Source organism: Peromyscus eremicus, unplaced genomic scaffold, assembly GCF_949786415.1.
Source record: "Peromyscus eremicus unplaced genomic scaffold, PerEre_H2_v1 PerEre#2#chr22_unloc_1, whole genome shotgun sequence".
NCBI lineage: Eukaryota > Metazoa > Chordata > Mammalia > Rodentia > Cricetidae > Peromyscus > Peromyscus eremicus.
In genome coordinates this window covers 8,941,848-8,964,952 of record NW_026734286.1, presented here as the reverse complement: position 1 = coordinate 8,964,952, position 23,105 = coordinate 8,941,848, and the positions used below count along the sequence as shown (strand labels likewise).

The 23,105-nt window shown below is 39.4% G+C and overlaps 1 protein-coding gene and 1 pseudogene across 3 annotated transcripts; one reads left to right on the top strand and one right to left on the bottom strand.

The window, feature by feature from the left end:
• LOC131900449 (excitatory amino acid transporter 4-like) overlaps positions 1-23,105 on the bottom strand; it is a 419,569-nt pseudogene that overhangs the window by 211,584 nt on the left and 184,880 nt on the right.
• Positions 2,900-21,585, top strand: LOC131900826 (zinc finger protein 883-like). Of its 3 annotated transcripts, none has more exons than XM_059252158.1 (4): positions 2,900-3,010; positions 14,334-14,460; positions 14,669-14,729; positions 17,028-21,585. In XM_059252158.1, the coding sequence occupies exons 1-4, from the start codon at positions 3,008-3,010 to the stop codon at positions 18,838-18,840; spliced, it is 2,004 nt and encodes a 667-aa protein (XP_059108141.1). In that variant the 5' UTR covers positions 2,900-3,007; the 3' UTR covers positions 18,841-21,585. The 3 variants fall into 3 exon arrangements, with proteins under 3 accessions (XP_059108141.1, XP_059108140.1, XP_059108142.1); XM_059252157.1 differs by lacking the exon at positions 2,900-3,010 and adding an exon at positions 3,339-3,496; XM_059252159.1 differs by lacking the exons at positions 2,900-3,010; positions 17,028-21,585 and adding an exon at positions 3,339-3,496 and having other exon boundaries at positions 14,669-14,733.

Below are 23,105 nucleotides of genomic sequence, written 5' to 3'. Positions count from 1 at the left end.
TACCCACAGTGGTATTTAAACCCTTAAATGACATCCTTCATGGTAACCCTAACCCAAGATCACCACGAAAGTTAACGCCTGAAGCGAAAACCTCCTTGGCTCTGATAGAAAAAGGACTTAACTCTAAAAGACTCCTTCATATAGATTACAATAAACCATGGAGTCTGATTATTTTGCCTACTGTTTATATGCCCACGGCCTGCTTGTGGCAAGAAGGGCCTTTAGAATGGTTACACTTACCTGTAACTCACAGAAAAATTGTAACAGCTTATACTTCTCTAGTTGCCTCTCTATTGACTAAGGGAAGGAAGCAAAGTAAAGAATTGTTTGGACAGGATGTCCATATGATAATCCTTCCTTATACAGCTGTGAGTCTGTAGATTGGCAGGTAGCTCTAATAGGATATACTGGCACCTTTTCATATGAACTGCCTGGCCATTATCTATTAAATTTCATACGCTTTCATCCTGTAATTTTTCCATGTAGAGCTAAATCAGATCCATTCCGTCCTCCAGCAGTGTTAGTATTCACTGATGGCTCTGCTTCAGGCCGATCTGCACTAATTATTGATGGTTCTAAAGAGTCTTTCCTTACACAGGAAACCTCTGCTCAAAAAGTGGAATTGATAGCAGTAATTGTTGCCTTTGAGAGACTCAAGGACAGAAGATTCCCAATATATAGTTACACTATTCCCACATATAGAGACTGCTCCCCCTCACTTCTAATCACTCTACAATTTTAAACTTGCTTTCAAAATTGCAGGAATTAATTCAGTCTAGGACTCATCTTTCCTTTATTGGTCATGTTCATGCACATATGATGCTTCCAGGTCCCATCCATGATGGGAATCATATGGCTGACTCTCTAACAGAAGTGATAGCCTACTCCACAGAAGCTGCTTAAAAAAGTCATGCCTTACACCATCAAAATGCCATGGCGCTCCGCTTTCAATTTCAAATTCCCCTCGAAGCTGCCAGATCCATTGTGTGTAATTGTAATATTTGTCCTACTAATACAAACTCTCTGCCAATGGGGGTTAATCCACGAGGCCTACGACCTTGTGAGTTATGGCAAATGGATGTAACCCATATTCCTTATATGGAAAATGGGCATTTGTCCACGTATGCGTAGACACCTATGCTCCATAGTAAATATGAAGTAATTAAGTAAAAATACCTTGATCCTGTAGGGTTTAGTTGACTAAAATATTTACATTGACAGGCCTTTTCTACAGAATAGGTGTTTAAGAGATTGCAGATTTTTAGTACATTTTTTAAAATCAAACTTTCTTTTTACAAAAGTAAAAATCATAGTACGTTTTCCACAGTTGGCCTGATGTATGGTTGTCCCTGAAACTGACAGGTCTTCTTTGTCCTTTCTCAGTTTCATAGCAAACCTGACTAGTGCCCCAGAAATGAGTCCTGAACTCCCAAGAAGCTGGACAGAGTTAAGGTCTGACTCAGTAGGTAGCTGGTCCCAGCACAGGTTCTAGGTACTACACTTCTCACTCTGGGTGGGATGGTGGGGGTCCCTCACCCCACTCTGCAGGCTGCCATGGTGCTAGAAGGGCTTGTGGGTAGGGTTGGAGGTGCCTGACCTGACAGTTACTCTGGCCCTACTGGGTAACACCTGAGTTCAGGGACTTTCTCCTGAGATTGCAAGACTTGCAGAAGCCTCCATCACTGAGTCAGCCCGGATTTCCTGTAGTCAGCATTTCAGGTGCTGGGGACACAGGCCTAGGAGCATAACAGGGATGGGAAAGGAGCGAAATATCTTTTCATCTGCCCAGAAAGAAGGTCCCTGAGTAGCTTACTTGCACAGTCCACAGGAAGGGATAGCCTGCCCTGAGGTTTCACATAAGAATATGGAGGTTCTAAGAAATAAAAAAGGAAAGGACATGACTGCTACTACATATGTTGGAGGAGAAAGATTTTTTAGATAAAAGGCAGAGTGCAGGGAGAGGCAGGGACATTTTAGAGAGTCCAGAGCAGACATGAGTATGATCAATGTTGAGAAGAGGAGCTAGGGGAGAGGAGAGAGACAGACCAAGAGGTCAGGAAGCTAAAGGGTAGAGGGGGAAAAGCCAGGTTACCAAGATGGTTGGATTATGGTGGTAAGGGTTTAAATACCACTGTGGGTAGATCCAAATAACTATGTACCCAGGAAATACCCCCAAGCAATTTTTGAAAATCATTTAACGTTCTTAAACAGTCCATTCTTAATTGAAAAGGTTGTGGAGAGACAAAGTCCTGTGCATGACGTCCCAAATGTGAGAAAGGAGGCTGAATTTGTATTAAAAATAAATTAACATGATACACTATTAATCTTCAAAAATTACATTCAAGAGACTTGTCTCCCTAGAGCAAAGACTGTTGTCAACTCTACTCCATATATATACACAGTGTAGTTTTAGCTGGCCTGGTATTCACAGATCCATCTGCCTCTACCTCCTGAGATTTAGGATTAAAGGCCTAAATCTGGGCTGGAGAAGTTCAGGGCAGTGGGCGTGGCTTGCCAGTCATACCCTGTAACTGGTAGGGGCTGAAGGATGCAGGGAGAATCTGGCAGAAAACGTCTTGCTTGGATATGTTAATTAGGCGCCTCAGCCATTTGTCCCTGGTTTGAGACCTAACATCCTGTGTCCAGGACGAAGAAGTGCCTACTGACTGCAGGAAAGGTGCATGGACGACCTTACAGTCCAGTTCCAAGTTTTGCAGCAAAGCCAACCTCAGCTGGTCTGGGACAGCTCTGTGCCTGAGGTGGAAGCCAGGGCTGGGAACCACTGTGCTGCGTCCCTCCGGTACTCTGTCCCTAGGGGAGCTGTTCCTGTCACTCAGGACACACTAGCTAATCAGGGCCTCCCAGTCAGAATAGGGTGGGTATTTCCGGTCCTCCATGCTGCAGGTTCCGCGGCTCCAGGGCTGAGGGGGACTCTCTTGTTCCGTGTGCTGCGCTGTGACCCGCTGCTGGGAGCTGTGAGGAGAGCGGGGCGAGCTTGGAATCCGCCATGGTGAGCGAGGGGCCGCCGTCCCCACCCGGGGAGGAGCCGAGGGAGCCGGGGTGGGGTCCCGGGGCTGTGGGAACCGGCGGACGCGGCGGCCCGTGAGGTCTGAGTTCCCTGCTGTTCCTGCAACTCCTAAGTCCTGCAGCCTCTGAGTAACTTCCATATGCGGCTGCGGCTGTGGCTACACAGAGCACAGGGATGTGGGTACTGTGGCTGGATATTTTCTTATTGTGACATCATCATGCTGTGCGCCCGCATACGCCACTTGCGTTACTGCTGGTGGGAGGCAGGTTGTTAACTCACAGAGCCCTGGTCACTCGAGTGTCTTCTAGAAGTTCTGCACTGGGCACTGAACATTCAGGTGTAGGACCGGTCTGCAGTTAATTCTGTGCAGGGCGTAAATTCTGTGTCATTAATATATTTGCATGTAGATGCCAGGGTGGTCCAATCATGAGTGTCAGTAAGATCAGGCATGCTGAGTTTCCTGGCCTGGTGAGTCAAAATTGACTCTATATTAATTGTATCTTTGTAAGTTTTCTCTTATGTTCTATTGATATCTTTATTCTTTGTGAAACAGCACATAGTGTTTTCTAGGCCACCTAGTGCTGCATAGTGAGAGCCCATCTCAAAAAAACTTAAAGAAAGATATGTCTGTGTACCTTTTTGTCTGTCTGTTTTATTTTTTTGAGTCAAGCTTTTCTGCCTGGTATAGGTTATGGAATTAATCTTGAGTTCCCTGCAAAAGCAGCATGTTCTCTTAACAGCTGAGCCATCTCTCCAACCAAAAATCCAAGTATTATTATCAGCGCTGTTTTTTTCTTCCTGGATGATCTTACTAACTCATGCTCACATGCCTGGAACTTACTATGTAGAGCAGGTTTGCCTGTGGCTCCCTGGTGCTAATATTAAAAGTGCGTGTCACTGTACCCAGCCTCATTGTTTGCTATTTAAATATCACTACCTGGAAAATGTAGCTTGGTAGAGATGAAAATGGAAGATGACTTTCAGCTATTTACTGAACTTGAGACCAACCTGAGCTACTTGAGACTATTTCCACCCCAAACAAAACAAGCTGTGTGTGGTGGGGCGCAGTGTAATATCAGGACTCAGGTGGCAGAGGCAGAAGGAAGGAAGCAAATTTTTGTTAGAGTTTACATAGAGATCCAGACCAATCAGGACTACATGAACAGACTTTGTCCCTGACAGCAAAACCACAGAATATGTCATAACCTATGAAAGTAGAATACCTGCAAGTGATTAAGGTGCTTGCTTCTGAGACTGAGTTCAATCCCCAGGACCCACCTGATGGAAAAAAAATGACTCTGACAAGTTATTCTCTGACTTCCACATGTGTGCAACCCTTAAGTCACCATGCATGGAAGAAGGGTTTTGGATGTAGGTCAGGGGTAAAATACCTAGCCAAGCATGTGAAAGCTCTGGATCCCATCCTAGCTCCTCAGAAAAACATCTTGCTTGAGACAGAATTCTGCTTTGCTGTCCCTGATCTCCTGCACCTCCCTGTGCAGCCCATGCTAGTCTTGATGCTGAGATAACAGGCATGTGTCACCTAGTCGGCTTGATATATTGTTTAAAAGTCTCCTGAAGAGTTGGGGTAAAGACTTCCTAATCAAACAGAAGTACTAACAGCAGAATGTATTTACATTCCTCTTGCCCCAGTAGTTCAATCCAGCAGGACTTAGGCTCTGGCAGCTCCTTTCTGTTCTCCCCAACTTGACAGGTCACTCATCTGTGTTCCCATTTAATCCAATTAATGTAAATCATCAGAGTGCTTGATAGTTTTATGTCAACTTGATACAAGCTAGAGTCATTTGAGAGGAGGGAGCCTCAATTAAGGAAATACTTCCATAAGATCTAGATGTAGGCAAGCCTTAGGGCATTTCGTTAATTAGTAATTGATTGGGAAGTGCCCAGCCCATTGTGGATGAGCCCCCCATGGGATGGTTTTTCTGGGTTCTATAAGAAAGCAAGCTGAGCAAGCCATGGTGAACAGGTTAGTAAGCAGCACCTTCTACAGCCTCTGCATCAACTCCTGCTTCCAGGTTCTTGGGCTGCTTGAGTTCCTGTCATGCCTTCCCTCAAAGCATGAGGAACAGGAGCCCTTGAGAATAAAAATGCTTATTTTTGACCTCACTATGCCATGAGCACAACTCTCCTGATTTTAGTGTCACCATGGAAGGCAGACTTGCTTTCTCACAAAGCCCTAGTTTCTCTGGGGGCTTCCTAAAGTTATGTCCTTCCCACTTAACATGTAGTGGTAGAATCCTACTGGAATTAATTTTGCACAGATCTTATCATCTGTGTTACTAATACATTTGCATATAAATAACATAGTGTTTCAGTCACCTGTGTTAGTAAGGCCATACTGGGTATCCTGGTCTCATTTTTCAACAGTGACTGCATTTCAGTTGTGTTCTTAGTCTGTTTGCTCTAAAGTTCTGTTATCTCTTTATTCTTTCCCAGACAGTACAATCTTTATGGTAGTTACACTTGAACTTTTGAAGTCAGATGATGTCTCTAGTGTGCTATATGTTCAATCTTGATCATTTTTTCTTTCATAATGTCCTTTTGCCATCAGTTTAATGTTGTTGATAGCATAAATTATTAGACTTTATATTCAACTTCTGTTTACTCTATAAATTCTGTGTTTTCATAATGTACTATTGACAATATAGGCAAGAGAGCAGCAAACCACCTGGATACTTGGTTGGCAAGGATGGCCCAGCTCCCTGCTATGACATGTCCATCCTCCATCAGACACAAGGCCTGGTTGGACCCACACTTCTCAAGGTTTAAATGTGCCCTGTTGTGCCTGTTCTTTAATAGAACATTTTAATTAGGTTAGCATGAATATAGGAGGAGATGGTACCTATGGCTTAGACATGTAGGCTCCATACAACAAAGTAATAGAAGAAAGAATTCTGTAGCCGCAAGTTGAGTCCATACATGAATGAGTCTTACCACAAATTGTAACTGTGGAAGCCAAGTATTGTCTTCCTGGTATTTTACCTTCTTTGTTTGTTAAGGTGTGTCACTGTAGCTGTGCTTTGAGGTTTCAAAAGCCTAAGGAAGGTTTCTTTCTGCTTGCCTGTCTGTATCAGGATATTGGTCTCAGCCCGGTGCTTGCCTACCTTGATGCTGCCATTCATGATGATAATGGACTAATCCTCTGTCTGTGTAATCAAGTCTTAACATAAAAAGCCTTGCATTATCACTGTCACTTTGGTCATTGTATTTCCTCACAGCAACAGAGCAATAATTATGATAGATGTTTTGTGTAGTATTTCGGCATATTGTCTACATGTATTCTTCCTGTATCCTGTGAAAACAAATATAGCTAAATTAAAGACTCATAGACTGTCTTGACCATACATTTATTCTGTGGCTTGGTTATTACTTATCACTTAAGCAGATATATAGAGTGTCAGAGTACACCATGTAGCCCATGTTGATTGAAGAAAGAAGATACTCCCAAGCTGAAATTTTAAGACCTGTGTGGCAGCAAGAAGGTCCAGTCTCTTCTGATAGACTGAACCCGAACAGCCATACAAAGGTATATTTACTGAAAGTTAGACAGAGTATTTCCTCATACAAGGTCCCTAATTTTAATTTACATGTCTGACTGAAGGAGAGCATCACTTGCCTCTATGACTCTAGTCCTGTATTATGTGTAATACTTGATAATATAAGAGGCCCAGGTGTGCTCTTATCCTGTCTGTATCAGGATATTGGTCTCAGCCCAGTGCTTGCCTACCTTGATGCTGCCATTCATGATGATAATGGACTAATCCTCTGTCTGTGTAATCAAGTCTTAACATAAAAAGCCTTGCATTATCACTGTCACTTTGGTCATTGTATTTCCTCACAGCAACAGAGCAATAATTATGATAGATGTTTTGTGTAGTATTTCAGCATATTGTCTACATGTATTCTTCCTGTATCCTGTGAAAACAAATATAGCTAAATTAAAGACTCATAGACTGTCTTGACCAAACATTTAGTCTGTGGCTTGGTTATTACTTATCACTTAAGCAGATATATAGAGTGTCAGAGTACACCGTGTAGCCCATGTTGATTGAAGAAAGAAGATACTCCCAAGCTGAAATTTTAAGACCTGTGTGGCAGCAAGAAGGTCCAGCCCCAAAGTCAGGGGATGGCTGCAAAGCCCTTTCAGGAAAACAGTCACTGCTTTCCATAAGGATTCTTGAAGGTCAAAGTACTTCTGAGAACTGGTTGTTTTTCAAATATTACCCCAGATACAGTGACTCTGCTAAATTCCTATATTTACCCCCTTTTGTTTAAGCTACTCTAATTATGTTGAAGGTTATGCAGCTGCACAGTGAAGATAGTCTCATGTACATAAGTCAGAATATATTTGAAAAGTGTTAAAATTATTATAGCAAAAACAAGTATAACAATTGCCAGAATACAAAACTTATCAAAATGATTCATAGGATTTAATGAAGGTATGGTATCTGCAAGGCATTCCGTGACATCCATTCCAGACACGCCAGGTAACTTAACTGAAAAGGTTTCCTTAATTTCTTGTTGTAAATCATAAAACATTTGCGAGCCATTAGGGTGACTCAACAATGGCATTTTAACCTTATCCCAATCATACTTGTTTTCATTAAACTTTAATACAGTAGGTGAAATACAATTAAATTTTAACATTACCAACACATTTTAACTGAATCTGTTCCCTTTAAGTCTCTAACTGATCTCCTAAAAGTAACACAGCTTGCATCAAGTCTGCTGTTTCACTAACACTGTCACCATCTGTTTAATTCTGCTGAGCCCAAAGTTTTGTAGAAATCTGATGCCAGTTGCTAACAAATTCAGCAATTTAAGTTTCTTTATGAAGGACTACTCAGGATGTTGCAACAGTAGCAGTCAATGAAATAATTCCCATTGATGAGTTTTGGATCCATGGTTATTGGATATCCTGTGCTGCCAGTATAAGAAGTCTGATCAGGCTAATTTAATAAATCTAGGTTTAATGAACAGAGCAAAGCAACTCCTGGGTAACTCTCAGGAGGGCAGGAGAGGAATCACATGGCCAGTCTAAAAGGAGGGAGCTTAAATACCCTCTAGGTGCTGGGTGATGATGTTTCTTCTACAAGCTGGATTTATGCCCAAGTATCACGCTTTAGGCTGGGATTGGGCCACTGGCAGCTTCAGAGGAGGAGCCTCCAGTTGCCAAGTATGCAGAACTGGTCTTTTGGTGGTTTTTATGAAAGGCCAGGGTTTGGATAGCCAGGAATGCAGGTTCCAGCCAAACATTCCGATCTTTTGGGGTATAGAGTCACCAGTTCAAATATGGGTACTTTCTGTTGGCATGGGACAATGTGGGAGGTATGGGTGAAGAAGCATCTGGTTAACCACTACCTGAGACCTCAGGAATCCATTCTGGGAGGAAGAGAAGGCACATTGCTAGGAGAAAAAAAAATAAGTTTATTACCACTGGCCCTATGAACAGGGCTAGCTGTGGGAAGAGTGAAGACTGCCAGAAAGAATGCAGTGGAGATGGGCCCTGGTCATAGTGATGAAGTTCTTCAGACAGTCTGTAGAGTGACTCAATATTAGTTTCCACCAGGCCAGATTCCTTGATACAGTAGCAGCACTCTTTCCCCAGGAACATGCAGATGTCTTGTCTTGGCAAAGCATGGAAATCATCCCTCAGTGTCCTGCTTCTCCACAGTCTGGACAGGGTCTTGGCAGCAGTTGAGGTGAAAGGAAGTTTTTTTCTGCTCTGTGACTGGATTTGCTACATTTAATGCAAGCACCTAAGGGAAGTTCTTTTACAGCCATCCATCTTTTTAGAGGAAATAGGCATGCTGCCAGGAGCTGGCATGTCTCTCACTGAGGGCCAGCTCATCAAACATTGTAAGGGAGAACAGGCATGTGCTAGGCACGAAGCAGCCAGCCTCTGCATCTCTGACTCCCACATTGTAGCAAATGTAAGGATGGAACATTAATGCAGTTTAGAGTGGGATAGTAGACAGGAACATACAAAGAGAATGAATCTGTTGTGGCTAGAATCCCAGCATAGTGAGACCAAATGCCAGGAGAGCTTAGAGAGTAAAAAGGCAAAGTGGGTACTTTTTGGCGGGCCCTTTCAAAATATGCCACTAAGAAAACATGCCTGGGACAACAGAGTTAGTGTAAGAGGTTTATTGGGGGATGGGGAGAATGAAAGAGTGAAAAATCATCTCAGAGTGGATTCATGTGGCAAATATGGCTACCAGGTTTTAAGTATCCTGCAGGCATGGTCTTGAGCAGCCCCCAGGGGAAGAGATGACCCTTGGCTGGCTTTCTGAGAGGAGGATCTGCTGGTTGGTGGGCTTTTTGAAGGGGCAGGGTCTACAATGGGAGTAGTGAGACCTGAGTGTAGAATGGGGCCCCAAGGAGGAGATCACCAACACTCATAACTATAGCAATAATCAGTCCAGTCGTCGGACCTGTTCTTTTAACATTCTCTCTGGGAGTTCCTGGACTAGAATCAGCACAGGTGAGTCTTGCCATAGCCTCGAAAACTTCACTGGTAACCAGATTGCTGGCCTTGCTCTAAGAACATATAAACTTTCAGAAGTGACATCCAATAACATGCTAACATTAATGCAGGTATGGAGAGTAAAACATTCAAAATACAATACTATGCTGACACTATATATTTATAAATAGTTATATTCTATAGTTGTATATAGTGATACTATAGTTGTTAAGGTACCATTGTGTAGCTCTTTTAATAATATATAAGGTAATGGTACACATGCTACTAAGGTGTGACTTTGATTCAATCTAAAAGATAAAGTATACTTACCATCATAAACATTTAACTTTCCAAAGTTTAAGAGGGTGTAAGGCACTTGGCAATTTCCACAAATTAGTCTGAACTGAATTGCCAAATTGTAACATGGAACCTGACATTCCACCTCCATGTCATTGTTGCTAATGTCATTGGATAGGTTACTTGATGGTAGAACTAATTTCCACAATTCCATTCAAACTATACCTCTGTCATCTTAACTCTGAATGAGAATATTTTCCTCAAGGGAAGCCATAAAGGCTCCAATCAATGATATGTCTATGGGAGATATTAATAAGCACTCGAGGTTTCTCACCTTTACATTGTTGCTAATGTACTCAGTCAGAATCCTTGTTGGTAACCCACTTCTCACAAGATGGTAGATTTATGGAACTAGCAGCATTAATCTCCTGTCCTCTAAAAGCAGATGCATGAAACATGTAAAATTTATCATGAAAATTCTGGGCAGTACTATGATTAACTAAAGATAGCCAAAATTGAAAAGTTATATTTAGGCGGTGAATCCCATTACCCATACAAATAGGAATTCCTTGCATCCTCACAGTATAGTTTGTAATCTCCTTACCCTCTTCCTCAGGTTTAGCAGCTCCTCTGTGGTCGTAAGAATCAGGTAGCCAAGAGGATTCATTAACCACATCAGGAGTATCCATATCTCCCCAACTTACTCCTCTGTTAATTGGAGAATTGGGAAAATAGGCCCAGTAAGCATGATCAGTCCCTGTTACCTCAGCAGTTACCACAGATCATGTAGCAAGGAACAAAGTTGTAGCATTCAAAAGGTTTTTAGACCTTTTGTCAACTTTGATGGTATTCATAACTTCTTGTATCTTGTAGAAACATAAGCATAACCTCGGGCCCCATCATAACAACACCTTCCCCATTTTCCATATAGCTGTCAAGGCATCATTGTAGGACACAAGCTGACTTACTTAAGCAGTGTTTTTCTATGGTCCAATGCTTTTCAGCATCTGTTGTCCCTGTCTCATTAGCATTTAAAAAATTTAGTTAGTAAAGCATCATGTAATTTACTTCAGGGAGTCCTCATATCCCCCTTTTGTTTTATAAGCATCTCTTTTAGAGTGCAGTTAAATCTTTCAATAGCTGATTGTCCTATAGGATTATATGATATTCCTGTAATATGTTTTATGTTATAATATGCAAAAAAATTGTTTCATTTCTTTGGAAACATAAGCAGGAGCATTATCAGTTTTAGTTTGTATTGGTATATCCATTACAACCATTGTCTCAAATAAATGCGTAAATACAGAATCACCCTTTTCAGAACTTAAGTCAGATGCCCTTTGAAATCCAGAGCATGTATCAATAGTATGATGAACATATTTTAATTTTTCACATTCTGCTAAATGAAATACATTCATTTGCTAAATTTCACTTCTTTGAGCACCCTTAGGATTACTTCCTGCAGGTAAAGGAATTTGGTTATGCAAAGAACAATTGGGACAGTTTTTATAATCTCTTTAGCTTGTCACTAGGTTATGGAAAATTTATCCTTCAAGCCCTTACTATGAGCACGATTTTTTAAATAAAATTCTGAACCTCTAATACATTTCCTATTAATAGTTGATCAATTTTTTCATTTCCTTTTGCTAATGGCCCAGGCAATCCAGTATGAGACCAAATATGGGTAATAATAAAGTGGGCAGTTCCTTCCTCAGATTGCCTGTTGTAGTTGTATAAATAATAAAGTTAATTTTGAATTATCAGGAATAAGTTCAGCAGTTTCAATATGTAATACAACCCCTTCTGTATATTGAGAATTACTGTGGGATGTCTTTCTGTATACTGTGAATATATGTTGCTCTGAGTGATTGATAAAGCTGTTTGGACAATGGTGAGGCAGAATAAGGTTAGGCGGTACATTCGAACTGGAGAGAGACAAGAAAGGAGAGTGGAGAGATACCAGCCAACTGCCTAAGGAGCAACAAGATACCAGCAAACCGGTAACACCATGGCCATTTGGCAACATGCAGATTAGTAGAAATGGATTAAGTTATAACAGCTACCTAACAAGAAGCCTGACCCATAGGCCATACAGTTTGTAAATAATATAAGCCTCTGTGTGTTTATTTGCAACCAAGTAGCTACAGGACGTGGGTGAAAGACTTTCGTCCTGACTGTGGGGCTGGGTGGGACACAGGAAAACTTCCGACTACAGAGAATCAATAATTATATGAAGAGATTTATTAAAGTAATAAAATCATTAGAATGGCATACAACTCTGATTTTTGAACTGAAGCATATAGACTTTGAATTACTTTACTGATGTTTCCTGCTTTATAACCAGCCGTTCCTAATTTACTTGTGTCAGCACAGAATGTAAGAGCCCTAGAAATAGGCACTCGACTCATCATGCTGGGAAAAACCCATTCAGTTATTTTTATGAACTGAAGTCTTTTACTTTTGGGATATTTATTGTTAATTTCTCCTAAATAATTACTTCAGAATATTTGCCAGTCATCATTAATTACTCATAATTGCATAATTTCAACATAAGTATAAGGTACTACAATCTCAGCTGGATCCATTCCTCACAATTGATGAACTCTTCTTTTTATAATTAATTCAGAAATCTTTTCTCTATAGGTTTTTAACTTTTTACTCTGTTTATGAGCTAAAAATATCCATTCTAAAACACTATCTTCCCTTTACATAATAAGCCCAGTAGGGGAATGGGTAGAAGGAAAAATTACCAAAATATACTCAGTTGTGAAATCTAATCCATCTATATCGGCACTCTGTATGTTTTGTCTTACTTGGGTCAGCTCCTTTTCTGCCTCAACTGTTAAATGCCTTGCACTATTTAAATCTGAATCACCTTGCAAAATTTAAAATGAAGTACTTAATTCTTAAGTAGAAAATACAATTTTTTTTTTTAATTTCACAGGATAACACATTCTAGAAAGTGTCTTCAGTGTCAGAAGAAACTTTGTACATTCTAACATTTTGGGTAGTATTACAGAATATAGGGATCTTTGTGGCTAGAATAAAAGGCATTTTACATTGTGGGTTGAATGTGAGCCTATCGTGGACTGTGTCAAAATGGCGGGTTGAATGAAAAATCTCCCAATTTTGAAGATATATTTGAGACTTTGTGTGAGGTTTCTGGTTTTCATTAGGATGCAAATGGTATCTCTAGGATCAGGGGCTTTCCATGAGTATGATAGTCTCTGGGGATGGGTGTTGAGTGTTTATACTCCAACCACACTTGCCTACTTTCTGTAGTTGAAACTGAGCAGCCTTGGTCATTCTCATGCAGCCACTCCATTTCCAACAAAACACACTCCATCCTTGAATAACTTAAGGTAATATATAAGCAAATGCTTTTCCTTAATATGACATTTTTCTGCCCTGATGTATTTTATATTTTTGGCTGAGAGAATTAGGTTTTAGTATATATGAAGCATTTGATCTTGTGCTGAGCTTTACCCACTTTTTAAATTTTAAACTTTGGCAGAAGGTATCATTTTCTTTCAGCAGAATGGCATGCATTCATGACATTAATACAGATCTCCTGAATCACTACACTGCAGATGTGTAACATATCTTTTTGCTTGTTTTAATATATTTTAATTTTTGAAATGTGTGCATGATTTTTTTTCCTACATATATGCGGGTGTAACATTGTGGCTTGTGTTCACTGAAGTCAGAGAGCCCTGGATTCTCTTGAAATTGGGTTCCAAGTATTGGGAGCCACAAATGAGTCCTAGGGATTGATGCAGGTCCTCTGCAAAAGCAAAAGTTGATCTTAACTGTTGGTCCATATTTATATTCTACTGGGATTTTTTGTTTGTTTTCTTTTATTGTTTAACATCAGCCTTTCCTTCACAAGGTTTTTGAGAATTATTTTGATATATCTGTCAGTAACTTTATAAAAATGCATTATTCCATAGGAATATATTAGCCTTAGAGATTAAATGAGGCATCCAGTTTTCTGAAAGCCAAATACATTTCTAGAATGTATGTTTAATTCATTGGTGGAATTTAGAGTAAGCCCCTTGAGTTCAATGTTTTTCTTTGTTTGACACAGGGTCTCACTATATAGCTTTGACTGTCCTAGAAATCTCTACATAGACCAGGCTGGCCTGGAAATCACAGAGATTCACTTCTCTGCCTCCTGAGTTTGCACCACCATGCCCATCTTGTCCATCCTTTTTGATGTCAGTAATTTTGAAACAAGTTTGCTGTTGTTTACTCAATACTATCGCTTTGTTTGAATGTCTCTCTATATATGTCAGCATTTCTCTTGCAATACCATATCTTGTTCAGAGGACTTAAACATGAGATTCGTGGTCCTCTTTCTCTAATTCCCTCTAAAATGGTTTGCTGATTGCATTTGAAATTCTGTGATATGAAATAAATTTGTCAAGCACACATAATTATGTAAGTATATTTCCAGTGAAGTATACATTTTAGAGCATTCAGTCTTACCATTTCTGTTTCATATGTGTATGTGATTTTTAGGATACAGTGACCTATGAGGATGTGCAAGTGAACTTTAGTGGGGAAGAGTGGGCTATGCTGGATCCTTCCCAGAAGAGTCTCTACAGAGATGTGATGCTGGAAACCTGTGATAACCTCATTGCTATAGGTAAGAATGTGAGTTTTCCTTCAGTTTTTAACTTAAGGGTACAAGCCTTTCTAGGTATTTTTGTTCCACTGTGATTTCTACTGTGAAAGAAGAAGAATGTGGTACATAAATTAGGCATGGTTCTAAGGCGCACTGAATATAATATATATAACTCAAATTTTGCATGATTTCCAGTAATATATCATTAATTTCTGGTTCTGTATTTTAGGCTACAAATGGGAAGACCAGAATATTGGAGAACATTGTCAAAGTTCTAGAAGACATGGAAGGTAATTTTCATGTACAAGGTGATACCTTTCATGTACAAGGTGATACAATGCCTCTGAAGAACTTTTAAAGTGCTCTGATATTTAATGAAAACCAACAGTATAAATAATTACTGCTTTGTGATGATTATTAAATTCTTATAATATCATGTACCTCAATTTCAGATAGCTGACCTGTGCTTGCAATGTGTTCCTGTAAAAGAGAAGACAAAGAAACAATGCCTTAACAAATGTCACCATATCAATCATAATTCCCTGAGATCCATGCCTCCATTTAGTTTCATTCTATTTAACTAATCGAAAGGCATTCAAATTGACTAGAGTATTAGTGTATGTCCAAAAACATTCATAAGCAAATTGTCCCTTAGTTAAGCTTGTGTTACTCTTATACTTGTAGAGAGTTACCATAGTTTAGTTAAAAGGTCAGTTTATAACATGCAAAAATGTTGTCATGGTGGAGAATCCTTAATTGTAGCTGGAGAATTTTCTCTCTGGGTCCTGCCATACCCCAGCAGTCCGACAGCCCACTTATAAAATAAACACACAGATACTTATATTATTTAAACTGTTTGGCCTAATGGCTCAGGCTTCTAGCTGTCTAGTTCTTACATCTTAAATTAATCCATTTCTATAAATCTATACCTTGCCACGTGGCTCGTGGCTTACCAGCATCTTCACATGCCGCTTGTCATGGAGGAGGCTGGCAGTGTCTCCCTCCGCCTTCCTGTTCTCTCAGTTCTCCTCTCTGTTAGTCCTGCCTATACTTCCTGCCTGACTACTGGCCAATCAGTGTTTTATTTATTGACCAATCAGAGCAACACATTTGACATACACACCATCCCACAGCACTTCCCCTTTTCTTTCTTTTTTTTTTTTTAAAAAAGAAAGGTTTTAACTTTTACACATCTCCAAAGCCAGCTTGGTATATTTGTGAATTTGCGTAGCTTCTCTTACTACTTCCAGCTGGAAGGGGGCGCTGTATCTTATGGGTACACAAAGAAAATTTTAGGATTATGGAGTAGTCCATGAGGGTGTATCATCTGAGCCAGTTGCCTTGAAATGGTTCTGGATGTTGGATCATCTGGGCCTTGGTGTCATCAGAGACCTTTCAGGGGGTCTTGGCTGGTCAAACCTGATGTATCTTAATCTGGAACAAATCCATAGCCTCTTGCTTTCTGTGGAAACAAAAGCAGAGCCTCCTTTCCAAAGGAACACATCCTTACATCCAAATTTTGAAGTCAAGGTACATTTAAAATATACATTTTGGCATAACTCAACAGCTTTTGTAATCAAATATTTTTCTTTAGTTATGAATATCAAAGAGAACATAATCAAATTCTCTGTGTGGTAGCCATCTTTACGTGGCTTATTTTTTTATTACCTTGAGCCTATTGCTTTAAACTGCAGCATTCTAAGACTGAAACAGTGCTGTGGCTGCTGGCTCCGCCCACTTTAGCTTCCCAACATGGCGGTGGTACATTTTCCGCCAGCTCTGGGAGCCATCAACTCTCAGAAATAGTGGGTCTATGCTTCTATCAAAGCAGCGTGTAGCCCAGAAACCTCTTTTTTTGTTGTTTTGTACTACCAAAGGCTAAACCCACCATGCAACTTAATGTGCCACTTGCAGAGGTCCAGCTTAATGTGCCACTTGCAGAGGCCTCATTCCCACCATACTGCAGGTCAAGCACGCACGCCAGGAACCCGCCATAGTAGCTCAAACACACAGGCTGCCTCTAACTTGAGAGAGACAACTAGGAACTGTTTTTAGCTCCGTTTTAGAATCTTTTTTCTCAGGTTTTATGTGGAAACTCTTGCCCCACGTTGGGCGCCAATTGTAGCTGGAGAATTTTCTCTCCAGGTCCCACCAAATCCCGGCAGTCCGACAGCCCACTTATAAAATAAACACACAGATGCTTATATTATTTAAACTGTTTGGCCTAATGGCTCAGGCTTCTAGCTGTCTAGTTCTTACATCTTAAATTAATCCATTTCTATAAATCTATACTTTGCCACATGGCTCATGGATTACCGGCATCTTCACATGCTGCTTGTCATGGAGGAGGCTGGCAGTATCTCCCTCCGCCTTCCTGTTCTCTCAATTCTCCTCTCTATTAGTCCTGCCTATACTTCCTGCCTGGCTACTGGCCAATCAGTGTTTCATTTATTGACCAATCAGAGCAACACATTTGACATACAGACTATCCCACAGCACTTAATCACTGTACTACATCTCTATGAGGAACAAAATGTTAAACTGTGTGAATGCAGTGTGAAAACCCTTTGTTATTGTTCCTTTAACAGGTATATCATCTGTCACTCTGGATATAAGCCATGTGAGCATAGGGGATCTGTAAAGAAGATAAGTACCTCTCTCTCACCCAGAAAAATCAGAAGATATGTAGTAGTTACCACTATGAGTAGACAGTGTGATCGTGAATCAAGTGTAGAATTTATTGGAATTCCAACATCCCTGGGACTACACCAACATTCTTACACTGAAGAAAAGGTTTATGAGTACAAGGAATTTGGAAATTCTTCTGTCTGTACTGGTTCATATTGCACATGTAATATGATTCCCACTATAGGAAATTGTTACAAATGCAGTCAATGTGATAAAGCACGGGGTTCTTCCAGTTCTCTTCAAAGAAGTGTAAAAACTCATATGGTAAAAGGAACTGATAAATGTAACTCATGTGCTAAAGGGTTAAACCATCACAGGTATCTTGAAACATGCAAAAGAACCCATAAAGAAGAGGAATCCTATGAATGTAAACAACATGATAAAACATTTAGATCTGATTGCCCATTACAGTTACAGCAAGGAACACATTTGAAAATTAAACCCTATGAATATAATCGAACTGATAAAGCCTTTGCATGTCATACATACCTTCAATTACCTAGAACGAATACTATAATGAAACAGTATGAATATAAACAATGTGATAAAGCTTTTACGTATCCCAGTATTCTTAAACAACATGAAAGAAGTGATACTGGAGAGAAATCCTGTGAATTTTATCAATGTGGTAAAGTATTTGCACAAAAAAGTCATCTTAGTCATGAAAGAACTCATACTAGAGGGAAACTCTATGAATGTAATCTATGTGGTAAATCCTTTACATGTAAAAATGCTTTTAACAGTCATGAAAGAAGTCATACAAGAAAGAAAACCCATGAATGCAATCAATGTGGTAAAGCTTTTATGCGCAAAAGTCATCTTCGCAGTCATGAAAGATGTCATACTGGAGAGAAACCCTACGAATGTAATCAATGTGGTAAAGTCTTTGCAAGTAAAAGTCATCTTCACAGTCATGAAAGAATTCATAGTGGAGAGAAACCCTATGAATGTAATCAATGTGGAAAAGCATTTGCATGGAAAAGTCTTCTTCACAGACATGAAAGAATTCATACTGGAGAGAAACCCTATAACTGTAATCATTGTGGTAAAGCCTTTACACGTAAAAGTGATCTTCACAGTCATGAAAGAATTCATAATGGAGAGAAACCCTATGAGTGTAATCAATGTGGTAAAACATTTGCACAGAAGAGTCATCTTTATTATCATGAAAGAAATCATACTGGAGAGAAACCCTATGAATGTAATCAATGTGGCAAAACATTTGCATGTAAAAGTCATCTTCACAGTCATGAAAAAATTCATAATGGAGAGAAACCCTACGAATGTAATCAATGCAGCAAAGCTTTTATACGTAAAAGTCATCTTCGCAGTCATGAAAGAATTCATGTTGGAGAGAAACCCTATAAATGTAATCAATGTGGCAAAACATTTGCAAGGAAAAGTGATCTTCACAGTCATGAAAGAATTCATAGTGGAGAGAAACCCTATGAATGCAATCAGTGTGACAAAGCCTTCACACGTAAAAGTCATCTTCACAGTCATGAAAGAATTCATAGTGGAGAGAAACCCTATGAGTGTAATCAATGTGGCAAAGCATTTGCACATAAAAATCATCTTTACTGTCATGAAAGAAAACATACTGGAGAGAAACTCTATGAATGTAATCAATGTGGTAAAGGATTTGCATGGAATAGTTCTCTTCATAGACATGAAAGAATTCATGTTGGAGAGAAACCCTATGAATCTAATTAATGTGGTAAAGCCTTTACATGTAAAAGTGATTTTCACGGTCATGAAAGAAGTCATACTGGACAGAAATCCTATGAATGTAATCAATGTAGTAAAGCCTTTACATGTAAAATCATCTTCACAGTCCTTAAAGAAGTCATATTGGAGAGAAACCTCTGTATGTAATCAATGTTGTAAAAGCATTTGCATAGAAAATTCATCTTCATAGCCATGAAAGAATTCATCCTGGAGAGAAACCATATGGATGTAATCAATTTGCTGTGAAAAACTTCTTCATGATCATAAAGAATTATACTGGAAAGAAAGGCAGTGAACATAGTTAATGTTGTAAAGCATTCACTTATAACAGTCATCTTCACACTCCCGAAAGAATTAATGGTGGAGATAACCTATGAATGTATTCAATGTGGTAAAGCCTTTACATAATATTTCAGTGTTCTTAAACAACATGAAAGAAATCACACAGGAGAGAAGGTCTATTAATGTGGTCGAACATTTTTATATATAAAGTCATCTTCACAGGCATGAAAGAATACATCTTTTCTAGATTTTCTTAGTGAAAAATCCTTGAACCTTATAAATCAGGTAAAGCTTTGAACAGCAGGCACAGAATCCATCATTTTGGAGATGCCAGTACCATGCTGTGTCCACCAAGACCATCAGCAGTGGTAAAGTGGAACCAGTAGGGCCTAGAAATTATGTGTACTGAAGAGCACAAAGCCAAGGAAGTGACCCAAGCCCTTTGGAGACTCCCTGAAGATTCTGCGTGGATCCCAGTCACTAGAGGTTGAGTTAATTTATACAGTCAGACTTTGTTTCTGCTTTTTCAGGTTTTGACTGCCTTGCTTCTTCCTCTTGCACAGAGACCATATTTAATTTTGATTTTTCCATGAGCCATATTTGAAAGTCTTTGAATTTTTAAAAAGATTTTCAATTTTTAGTTACATTGCTTATTTTTAAAAAGAAACTTAATTTGTATAAATTTATAAAGATTGTGGGACTTTTAGTAAAGTTATCTATGTTTCTAATGAATATATTGTGAATGAATAAGAAAGGAAAGGTTGTGGCATAATAGTGCCATGTTTGTGTGTCAAGTTGAAAAGTGGTCAATTACAGTGGCTAGTCCTATGTCAGCTTCACAAACAAGCTACAGTTATCAAAGAAGGGAACTCAATAGAGAAAACTCTATAAGATCTGGCTCTAAGGAATATTCTTTATTAATGATTGATGGGGAAATATCCTAGGTTGTATAAGAAAGCCTGAGCAAGCCATAGGGTTAAGAAGCCAACCTGCATGGCATCTGCATCACCTCCAAATTCCTGCCTCATTCAGGTTTCTGTCCTAACTTCCTTCACTGATAAACAGCAATATGGAAGTTTAGGCCAAATAAACCCTTTCCTCCCCATTATGCTTTTTGGTCATGGTGTTTCATTGCCAAAATTCTAAGGCATGCTGTCTCAAAAATCCAAAATTAGGGTTGTGGACAGATGGCTCAGCAATGAAACACTGGCTATTCTTCCAGAGGACACAGTTTCAATTCCCAGCACCAACATGGGAGTTCACAACTGTCTGTAGGCCTCTTTCAAGGTATACAATACCCTCACACAGACTTAGATCCAAACAAAACACTGATGAATATAATGTAAAAATAAATTATTTTTAAAAGAATATATCACATTATAAAATTTTCCCTAACATAACCTGGGCTCATCTCTGTAGCTAGAGTTTTCCTGCCTGGCCCACAGTCAGGACAAATTTCTCTCACTGCCAGTCCCACAGCCACTCAGCCCCAACCAAGTAAACACAGAGACTTATATTGCTTACAAACTGTATGGCCGTGGCAGGCTTCTTGCTAACTGTTCTTACAGCTTAAATTAATCCATTTCTATAAATCTATACTGTGGCTCGTGGCTTACCGGCATCTTCACATGCTGTTTGTCATTGTGGCGGCTGGCAATGTCTGACTCAGCCTTCCACTTTTCAGCTTTATTCTCCTCTTTGTCCCACCTATACTTCCTGCCTAGCCACTGGCCAATCAGTGTTTTATTTATTGACCAATCAGAGCAACACATTTGCCATACAGAACATCCCACAGCACATCTCTACACAATAAAATCTTTTGTTGTCTTCATTCACATTAAGAGAACTGTGTTTACAATTACAATAAAAAACAATGGTCCGAGTCTATTCACAGAGGGATAGAAAGCATTCAATCCTTCAGTGATCATATAGGAAATTTCATCACCTCCCAGTGATAGAAGACAGAAACAATAATGGCACAACTTCATCTTCTACAATATAATAACGTATTGGCATGTTGAGAATTTGACTCAGTTGTAAAGCTGCAGTTGGGTACCCAATTTGGTTCCAATCACCCACATCAGATGGCTCAGAACTGCTTATAAAGCCTTGTCCTGGAGATAGGATGCATTCTTCTGGCTTCCTAGGGCACCAGGTATGTAAATGGTACAAAGTCAATTATGTGTTGGTGTGTGTGTGTGTGTGTGTGACTCCATATGTTTAAAAGAACTTTCTTCATGTATATGTTATATTTTTTTCTAAAATAAAAATAAAATTAATTATATTTATTATCAGACATGGTCTTGGAAAGGAGTCATTTGAGGAGAATTCTGAATACTTATGTTAACACTCCAAGAAAATGAAACAAAAGTCTTGTGACCTAAGTTTCTTCAAATCCAAAAATTGTTCTTGAAATGTGTTTTTGTGCAGATAGATGTGATTTGTCTCTTGGTTGCTCATTATTGCTTGGTGGTATTGCTCAATTCAATGTTTGACCTGTCCTTCATATGCCTGAATGGAAAAACATGTTTTTGTCCCTTGTGGCTTGTTCTGTCATTGTATACTACTTTAACTCATGAGAACTTCACTCATGTAACCTTTCTTAACCTGCAGAGTATAAATTGTCTCAGGCAATGAATAAAGTTGGCTCTTGTATGAGACTTTAATCGTCCTTATTTATCAGCTCCATTCTCCCAGGTCCCATTACTGCTACAGCCTCCTTTACATACATATCCTCCATATTCTGAAATTGACCCTGAAGCATGGGGTGAGTAATTTAATGATCAGTCTAATCTTAAATTCTCTCCATTTTGGTGAATATTTAGAAGAGCCTATGATAAAGTTGACTTCACTTACAAATTCCTTTCTGGCCTCATGAGGTATGGTTGGTATTTCCAATGCAACTTCAGCAAAATCAAAAGGATTAACACATAATTATGCACTAACCAACCCATTTAAACACTAGTAGGAGAGATGGAATTGGAATATACTCACATACTATCTATAGAGGCAAAAATTAACTCCAGCTATTTCAATCCAGACCAAAGAGATATTTGTGTATCCTGTGGATCCTTTGCTGCCTTCAAAAGTACTTATTTACCCCACTAAATTGTTACCCACAGATATTATAGCACAAGAGGTAAACCGTTGGAATGAATGGATATACACTCTAAGCCCAGAAAATACTAATTGGCTAATGGCAGGTTTACTCAGGCCTACAGATATTCCATAAGATCGACCTTCAGTAGTTTTGGATTTAAAATATCGCTTTTAAAGTATACTTATTCATCCTGATAACATGCATTTTGCCTTTAGTGTTCCCTCATTCAAACATAAAATGCCTCTGCTCCAATATCAATGGACTGAATTGTCTCAAGGCATGACAAACTCCTCTAATATGTGTCAATACTACATAAGAAATGTGTTAAAGCCTAAGAGGCAGGCCTTCCCTTAGCCTTATGTCCTGTCTGCCTGCTCCAAAGAACAGCTCCGATTCATTTATGACATGACATATAATAGGCCAGAAAACAGACTAAAAAAAAAACAATGGACTTATTATTGCACCAAAATGCAACAATGATCAGACACTGTGTAATATTTAGGAAAACCAGTTCCTAGAACAGCTGTTAAACCACACAAACACAAAAATGCTTTAGACAAGACAACTGAAAAACAATGACTTTAGGAATTGTTAGGGGGTATTAATTGGCTATGTCCTCCTTTAGGAGTATCTAAAGATGCACTAACTAGTCTATTTGAAACTACAAAAGGAGAGACATCATTGGTTAGTCCTCACATATTACCTCTAGAGGAAAAGTAAGAACCACAGGTGTAGCTAGAGTTTTCCTGCCTGGCCCACAGTCAGGACAAATCTCTCTCTCCCGCCAGTCCCACAGCCGCTCAGACCCAACCAAGTAAACACAGAGACATATTGCTTACAAACTGTATGGCCGTGGCAGGCTTCTTGC

What these genes read in the sequence shown, in the direction of transcription:
- LOC131900826 (XM_059252157.1), top strand. Translation starts at nt 3,455, where the DNA reads ATGAGTGTCAGTAAGATCAGGCATGCTGAGTTTCCTGGCCTG. An exon ending in ATGCTGAGTTTCCTGGCCTG is followed by an intron (nt 3,497 to 14,333) that starts GTGAGTCAAAAT and finishes TGTGATTTTTAG; the next exon opens with GATACAGTGACCTATGAGGA. An exon ending in TGATAACCTCATTGCTATAG is followed by an intron (nt 14,461 to 14,668) that starts GTAAGAATGTGA and finishes TCTGTATTTTAG; the next exon opens with GCTACAAATGGGAAGACCAG.